This window comes from Pseudochaenichthys georgianus, chromosome 23 (genome assembly GCF_902827115.2).
Source record: "Pseudochaenichthys georgianus chromosome 23, fPseGeo1.2, whole genome shotgun sequence".
Classification (NCBI taxonomy): Eukaryota; Metazoa; Chordata; class Actinopteri; order Perciformes; family Channichthyidae; genus Pseudochaenichthys; species Pseudochaenichthys georgianus.
The window spans coordinates 2,399,037-2,407,927 of NC_047525.1; the positions used below are offsets into that span (position 1 = coordinate 2,399,037).

An 8,891-nucleotide genomic window follows, 5' to 3' on the forward strand; every position below is an offset into this window, starting at 1 on the left:
GAACTTAGGTGTGTCGACTGGGAAAGCTGAATAAATTGTATAATCTGCATTTTATATTACTGAACTTTTACTTGATTATTTATATAATAAACGTTTGTAAACATTTGAACTTGAGGCCGCGTCCCTGTCCATCCTTTTATTCTTATCTGCGTGACTTGTCCTAAGGGCTCGTATTGGGGAACCCAGGTTAGCGTTAAGTATCCTAACCCCCTTTTATTATCGCAGCCCCCCCCCCTCCCTGGTGGGGCAGGTCACACATAGATAACTGGGAATAATTAATATGCATGGCAAAGGGGAGTGTTATTAAAAAGTTGTTTGGAGGCTGATTCCCATGATTTATTGTAAGCGTTGTAAAAGCCATTTGTTTTCCCATTACTGTGCCCAATCTAATTAGCAATTTGCGTTTTTGGGTTAGTGTATTCTAAATATCTGCACTCATTAGAATGTGTGATGCTCAGGCTGCTACTCATGAGCGAGAAGATCTTCCCCGGCCCCGCCAGGAACCCCAGCCTCTTCAATAATGCATGCAGAAAAGACCTTACGCTTTGAAATCCTATTGAGATATGTTGATTTTACTCTTCTCTTTTTATTAAATGCATTTCCAAGATTGACTCCGCTGTCAGCAGACCATCGTTTTCTCTGTAAAACACTAAATTAGGCTCCCACCTTTATAACATATATCATATACCGGACCTGGGGGGACAGAACCTTCTCTATCGCTGCCCCCTCCCTCTGGAACTCACTCCCCCAACCCATCAGAGACTGCACTGACCTCACCTCCTTCAAAACACTCACCTCTTCAATCTGGCTTTTAATGTGTGATTGTTTTTGTATTATTTGACTTTAACTTTAACTATATATTTATTTGTTGTTCCTTCCTTTTCTTTTCTCTTCACTATATCTGTAAAGCGTCTTTGAGCACCTGTAAAAGCGCTAACAAATTAAATCTATTATTATTATATATATTCCCAATCAGCCAGGAGAGAGAGGTGGGTTTGGTAGAACTAGTTAAACTCTTTCTTTTCAGAGGCTTTCATAACGCTTTTTAAAATGTATCCAAACTATGAATGTAATTTATTACACTTACCATATAAATACTCAAGGAAAAATTGCAAGAGAAATGAATAACAAACCATTTTTGAATTATTTAACTGTCTAAGTTTCGAATGAATGACATTTTATTAGTGTTTTTTTTTTAACACTGAATCAAGTCAAACACAGAACTAAAATATCATCATTTTAAAGCTGATATGAAAATGGTTGTTAAATGCTTCACCATGTAAACATGAAATGCTCTGATTCACACTGTACAACCCCGACTGCCGTGAAGATGAAGAGAACACAAAGAGAACCGTGCTGTGAGGTTTGAAGATCACACTACCATCATTGACAAGATTTCAAACAACTATGAGAGCGGAAATCCACTTTCTTTCAGAGTCCTAAACTTTGTTAGGCTTCCCGAGAAGTGACTGGAGATGAGAACCCGCTATGCAAGCACTAAAACTGAGACAGTGGTGAAGTGTCAAAAAAGGGCTTTATTGTGTCCACGACACTGGCACTAGTTGACGAAGAGCACATAGAGGGGAGACGTGGAGCTGGGCTGACCAGGAGGGGAGGCTGGACGTGGCAGGCAGAGCGGCTGGTATGTGGATCTGGAACATGAAAAACAAGCAGGATTAGGAAAGAATATCCTTTCACAAGGAGCATCAACAAATACTAGTAGGCCTGGACGATAGTGTACCACTGAAGAGTAAACGAAGAACTGGCGAAGTCTGAGGATGGGAACCAGGGTTTTAAGCAGGTGCGGGTGAGTAGTGGAAATCAGTGAGATGAACAACAGCAGCGGACGTGAGTTGGCGGGAATCAGAATGTAGGTCAGCCACGCCCAACCAGGAAGACAGACACACAGAAGGGGGAAAAGAAGGAGGAAGTACTGCAGATCCTCAAAGTGGAATACGATGCTGTTACAACGGACTTGTGGTCCAGCCGGACAACGGAGCCGTACATAAGCCTGACGGTGCACTTTTGATGAGGACTTCACACTGAAAAGTCGCTGTTTGCAAACGGCATTTCTCCCAGAAAATCACACAAGTGAGAACATCGCAGCGCGGCTGAGAGAAGCGGTGGCTGCTTGGGGCCTGGATGAGACACGGCAAGTCTGTATAACAACAGACAATGCTGCAAATATGGTGAAGGCTGCCTCCCTGAACGAGTGGACCATGCTGCAGTGCTTTGGCCACAGACTTCATCTTGCAGTTGGTAAGTTACCCCGCCCTCGCTTTATTTACTAAGCTGTGTCTGTGTCGAGTGTGTTTTTTTTTAATAACCTTTATTCAGGGAAGTGTAACAGAGTAATGCTATCTTTTCCAGGAGTGCTTAACAACCTGTCCTGAAATGCAACAGTTTTGTTAATTTTAATGAGTTTCATAAATATATATATAATATTTATAATTCATTGTTGATGGCACCTAATTTCAAACTGGAGGACACACACACACACACACACACACACACACACACACACACACACACACACACACACACACACACACTTGTAAATGTATAGTTAATATAAATGTGTATAATATTTAATCTTTACTTTTTATTTATGTATTCCCCCTTAGAAAATGCAGTGAAAAAGGATGGCCGCATCAACCGTACTGCGGGTGTGTGCAAGAAGCTGGTGGGTCACTTCTCACAGCTGGAAGCCCAGAAGGAACTCAATCTGCCATCACATTTCCTCATAACAGAATGCCAAACAAGATGGGGTTCCAGGCAGATGATGATCAGCAGGATACTAGAGCAGCAGAAAGCTTTAAGTCAGGTCCTGTCTGTGGACAAGAAGCTGCGGCATCTAATTCCAAACTGGCAAGATATAGATGTCCTGGAATCTGTCAGCAAGTCCCTGGGCCCATTGCTGGAGTTCACAGACGCACTTTCAGGGGAAGACTACGTTAGTGTCTCCTATGTGAAGCCAGTTCTTCATCTCTTCAACTCGTCAATGCTGCTAATGCGAGAAGAAGACACAGACCTGAGCAAGAAGTTGAAGAAAGAGATGAGGGATTACCTGAATGAGAAATATGAAGATGAAGATACTCAGAAGCTGCTAGATATGGCATCTTGTTTGGACCCCCGGTTCAAGATGGACTTCATCGCGGCAGACAGCAAGCCCCAAGTCAAGGCCAGAGTGACATCGGACATGCCAGGAGACTGCAGCTGCAAGCTGCAGCACTGAAACGGAGTGCAAAGTGGCTGGCACATCCCAGGCAAAGAAAGGCAAGAGGTCTTTGGGAAGTTTCTTTAAACAGAGCGAAACTGCAGCAAAGGCTGATTTGTCTAGGTACCTAAAGGATGCTGTGGAAGCAGAGTTAAACACCTTCAATAGACAAAGAGGAAGATCCACTTGCATGGTGGAAAACGCACAAAGTAATCTTTCCACAACTCGCCAAGCTTGCCCACAAGTACCTATGCATACCTGCTACAAGTGCCCCCTCAGAGAGACTTTTCAGTGCAAGTGGCAACATCGTCACTTGCCAACGTTCTTGTCTCAAGCCTGCATTAGTGGATAGACTAGTATGCTTGGCCAAAAACCTCTAAGCCTGATTGAGCAATGCATACAGATGCTTAAAAAGTCTAATTATTATATTTGACTACATTATGCAACAGTTGAAATTGTGAAAAAGAAATGTTCAGATTGATTTAACTGCTAGGTGCTCTGTTCAGAAAGAAAGCAGATCTTTATTTGTTTAGGCTAGCCATGATGACCAAGAACACTTTGCACTGACTGTTGCTAAGACATTTTGATTTAAAAAAAGGTTTGTGAAACAAAATGGTTCACAAGTTGATATTGTAGTAGTTCAATTTTTATTACAAGTTATTTGTTTTATGACAAATTATATTTATTTTAAGTTGTAATTTTGTAAACCACTCAGGGAGCTGGTGTATAGCTGTTTTTAAGTTTATTTGTATAATGTTGTTTAAAAGATTGCTGCTATTTGCACAAAAACGGTTTTAATTGTGGAATAAAAAGTTAAATTACCTATTTTGTCACGTATGTTAATTCCCTAATGTGATAATGAAGCTTCCTATAGTTTAATGTAATACGTTTAATCTCTTGGATCCCTTCTAGACACCACTGTTCTTCATTCACAGATGAACCCCCTTATTTGAGGGTAAGCAACATGCAATCTGCATTATCATAGTTAGATCATGACTTAAGGTATGATGAGTCAACCAGACGTCCGTGACTAAAATCCTTCATCCGGTTAAATATAGTTAAAAAAACCGCAATATATATCGCAGGGGAACAAAAAAACGCAATGTCAGTTTTTTTCAATATCGTGCAGCCCTAGTGGGGACAGCTTCTTAGATTCAGAGAGGAGAGGAATGTTCCTGGATGATAACCAGACAGACTGACCTGGGATGTAAGGAGGGGCAGCTTGTCTGTGGCGGTTGGCTGACCGTTGGTTCCAAGCTGAAGTCAGGAGGAGAGCAGAGCGAGTGTCTCTCCAGATCTTCTGACAACGACGAACATGCTGCTGGACCGAGGGGACTGCTAGTTCTCTTTCCTCTTCAGGGAACAGGGTACCCTAACAAGGCCTCAAACAGGGAGAGACCAGTAGCAGAACAGGTTAGGGCATTATGATAGTACTCAACCCAGGGAAGATGGGTGCTCCAGGTAGAGGGGTTACGGTCAACGATGCAGCGGAGGGCTGATTCCAGGTCCTGGTTGGTTCGCTCAGTTTGACTGGGGATGATATCCGGATGTTAAACTGACAGAAGCTCCCAGGGATTGACAGAACTCCTTCCACACTCGAGAGGTGAATTGAGGGCCACGGTCAGAGACTATGTCAGAAGGGATTCCATGTAGCCGGAAAAGTGTACAGAGAGCAGTTGGGAGGTCTCCAGGGCTGAAAGGAGCTTAGGAAGAGCTACAAAGTGGGCATACTTAGAGAACCTGTCAACAATGGTGAGAATTGTGGTGTTACCCTGAGAGGGAGGCAGGCCGGTAACAAAGTCCAAGGCGATGTGTGACCAGGGACGACTAGGGATGGGTAGAGGCTGGAGCAATCCTGCAGGTCTTTGGTGGGAGGACTTACTCCTAGCACACATGGGACAGGAAGAAACAAACTCCTCAGTGTCCTTGTTGACAGTTGGCCACCAGAAGTGTCTCTTAAGAAAGGAATGTGTGCGGTTTACTCCGGGATGGATGGAGACCCGGGAACTGTGGACCCACTGTAGGACCTTGGAGCGAGCAGCATCGGGAACAAACTGACGGTTCGGAGGGCCGTTACCAGGGTCTGGTTGCTCTCTCAACGCCTCCTGGATGGTGTTATCAATATCCCAAGAGAAGGCGCCTACAACACAACTCTTGGGCAGGATTGAAACAGCAGAGGACTCGGGAGAGTCAGGCGAGTACAGTCTGGATAGAGCATCGGGTTTTACATTCTGGGAACCTGGACGGTATGTGAGGCTAAAGTTGAAACGACTAAAGAAGAGAGCCCACCTGGCCTGTCGGGAGTTCAGCTGTTTCGCTGACTGGATGTAGGCGAGGTTCTTGTGGTCTGTAATTGTGCTCAGCAGGAGAGAGGCGGCGTGAAAAGAAGGCACAAGGATGGAGGATATTATTAGAACCAGCTGTTTGCGACAAGACAGCTCCCACACCAGTGTCTGACGCATCAACCTCCACAACAAACTGCCTCTCAGGATCTGGCTGGATGAGGATGGGAGCAGAGGTGAACAGGGACTTGAGTTTGAGAAAAGCCTCATTTGCCTCTGGGGTCCATAATAACTTAATGTTGACAGAGGTGAGTCTTGAGAGGGGTGCAGCAACCTTACTGAAGCTCCTGATGAAGCGGCCGTAAAAGTTGGCGAAGCCCAGAAACCTCTGAAGATCCCTCCTCGTAGTAGGGGTTGGCCACTCCACCACAGCCTTGATCTTTCCTGGGTCTGCCTCCACTCTGCCTTGCCTGAAGATATAGCCCAGGAACTGATCCGGTTCTGGTGGAACTCACACTTCTCAACCTTGACATAGAGCTTGTTCTCCAGCAGTCTCTGAAGCACCAGGCGGACATGGTTCTCGTGTTCCTCCTGGTTCTTGGAGAAAATCAGGATGTCGTCTATGTACACAGAGACAAAGCGGTTAAGGAAATCACGCAGGACATCGTTGACCAGAGCCTGAAATACTGCTGGAGCGTTAGTGAGACCAAAAGGCATGACTAGCTACTCAAAATGACCTAAGGGAGTGTTGAAAGCCGTCTTCCATTCATCCCCTTGACGGATACGGATCAGGTGATAGGCGTTCCTAAGGTCAAGCTTGGTGAACAGGGTTGCCTCTTGGAGAGGTTCAAAAGCAGAGGTGAGAAGGGGTAATGGGTACTTGTTCTTAACAGTGATGTTGTTTAACCCACGAAAGTCAATGCAAGGTCGCAGTGATTTATCCTTCTTGCCAACGAAGAAGACTCGGCACCCACGGGGGAGGAGGAAGGACGAATAATCCCAGCAGCCACTGAGTCAGTGATATATAGCTCCATAGCCTCTTTCTCAGGACGGGACAGATTGTAGAGGCGGCTGGTGGGTAGAGGAGCCCCAGGAAACAGATCTATGGAGCAGTCGTAGGGCCGGTGAGGAGGAAGGGAGAGAGCCCTCTCCATGCTGAAGACCAATCTCAGGTCGTGGTAGGTCGTAGGGACTCCAGTTAAGTCTACAGAAGCAGCAGAGCAGAAGGCAGGGTTTGGGGAGACAGGAGGCACGGCAGATAACAGGCAGTTAGCGAGACAGTCCTGATCCCATTACATTATTTTTCCCTTAGCCCAATCAATGTGTGGGTTGTGGGTGCGAAGCCACGGATAACCCAATACCAGAGGTGTGGAAGGTGCAGAGATTACCTTTAACTGGATGAGCTCTCTGTGGTTGCCGGAGATGATCAATGTCAAAGGGGCTGACTGTGCTGTTACAGAGGAGATTATTTGCCCATTAAGTGCATAGGCTGTTAGAGGTTCATATAAAGGCTCCAGGCAGAGTCCCAGCTGTTCAGCTAGCTCACGGTCCAAAAAACTGGTGCGCAAGCTGGGCGGCGAGAAAACGGAGGGAGACTTAAACACTGAGGGAACAGGGTAGGTGGAAAAACTGGGCTTACTGTGTCTGCTCAGCTCGGCGCTCCCGCAAATCATGGTAACATCAGCGGCAAACGAAACAGGACGCTGGCAAAAAACCTTGTTGCGCTGAAAAAGAAATCCTCTGCATTTCTCCACCTCTCCGTGGAATGGCTCAGGGTCGGTGATGGGGAAATCCTGGCGTGGAGTAGGAAAAATAGCTGGATTTGGAGTGGCATGAGAAGCTGCAGTCGAGGTAGTTAGAGCTGAGATCTGGCAAGCTAACTCAGAGACATGATGAGCCATGAACTGATCACTCTCTACTAACGCCCGAATGAGCTGGTCGTGTTGACCCAGGCGGGAACCCTGACTAGACAGGGCATGATGGACTGTGGTGGGATCCGGTCCAGTGCCTGCGGGGTTCATTGTTGGCCAGTTCTTCTGTTAGGCTTCCCGAGAAGTGACTGGAGATGAGAACTCGCTATGCAAGCACTAAAACTGAGACAGTGGTGAATTGTCAAAAAAGGGCTTTATTTTGTCCACGACACTGGCAAGGAGTTGACGAAGAGCACATAGAGGGGAGACGTGGAGCTGGGCTGACCAGGAGGGGAAGCTGGATGTGGCAGGCAGAGCGGCTGGTGTATGTGGATCTGGAACAGGAACAACAAGCAGGATTAAGAAAGACTAGAGAATGCAATTCCTGAAGAAATTGCTAGTGGGAATGCTTTATCCTGAAAAGCTGACGCTAAACTGCTATGCTGAAATGTAATGTGTAAGAAGAAAGTAAATAATTTAGATTGAAATGATACATGAACACAGGGGGCTGAGAGAAGAAAATAAAGTAAAAAGGCTTGGAAAAGCAGCAGAATATTTGAACCGCAAACTTCTGGACTAAGTTGATGGAGAATGATCTGTCGCCATGGCAACGGAATTTGATGACACCCCATAATACGCTTAGATGTGTTGATGGCTGCATCGTTACCAAACCTGTGAAGTCTTGGGCTGTTTGGAGTACTGAAGTTATGAGAATACTGTGTTTCAAGTCGAGCATTTTGTTGCCATGGTAACGGCATTTGAAGAAATCTCAAAACTGTCCCGTAGATGTCTTCAAGGCTGGACTGTTAGCACACGTGAAATGTGAGTACTTTTTGAACATTTTCATAGGAGATATAGCGACATCATGTTTTATGGCGAGGGATGCGTTTCCATGGAAACGGCATATGGTGAGATCTCGGATTTGGCGTAGAGCTGTTGAGGCATGGACCGGTGATATACACGTGAAGATTGGGGGACGATTGGACCGTGTCGATTGGACTTACAGCCACATCATGTTTCATGGCGAGTGGTCTGTCGCCATGGCAACAGCATTTGATGACACCCCAAACTATGCTTAGATGCGTTGATGGCTGCATCGTTACCAAACCTGTGAAGTTCTTGGCTGTTTGGAGTATTTGTATTGAAGTTATGAGAACCGTGTTTCAAGGCAAGCATTGTGTTGCCATGACAACGGCATATGAAGAAATCTCAAAACTGTCCCGTAGATGTCTTCACGGCTGGACTGTTAGCACATTGCTATCTGAAGTCTGATGCTCTGAGCATGTCAGTTTAACTAAAGGTGTGCGGCTGCTGCCGTGAGGAAATATCTGCCTGAAATTACAATGGGCTTCAATGGAGGAATTTTGAACGTGTTTGTCACTTCATTCCCTCAAGAGGCATTGTGTTGAATTATTTTTGCTTAATTATTTGTCATTTTTCAAGCTACGATATGTTTTCCTAAGTTTTATCATGAAAAATGAT

At 45.5% G+C, this 8,891-nt stretch overlaps 1 protein-coding gene across 1 annotated transcript; it reads left to right on the forward strand.

The window, feature by feature from the left end:
- Window positions 1-1,929: 1,929 nt before the first annotated feature.
- On the forward strand, window positions 1,930-3,985 carry LOC117439307 (E3 SUMO-protein ligase ZBED1-like). Its single transcript, XM_034075196.2, has 2 exons — window positions 1,930-2,259; window positions 2,625-3,985. The coding sequence occupies exons 1-2, from the start codon at window positions 2,187-2,189 to the stop codon at window positions 3,233-3,235; spliced, it is 684 nt and encodes a 227-aa protein (XP_033931087.1). The 5' UTR covers window positions 1,930-2,186; the 3' UTR covers window positions 3,236-3,985.
- Window positions 3,986-8,891: the final 4,906 nt, after the last annotated feature.

Coding starts and splice junctions, on each gene's coding strand:
- LOC117439307 (XM_034075196.2), top strand. CDS start 2,187: ATGGTGAAGGCTGCCTCCCTGAACGAGTGGACCATGCTGCAGTGCTTT. Junction 2,260..2,624: donor CAGACTTCATCTTGCAGTTG/GTAAGTTACCCC, acceptor ATTCCCCCTTAG/AAAATGCAGTGAAAAAGGAT.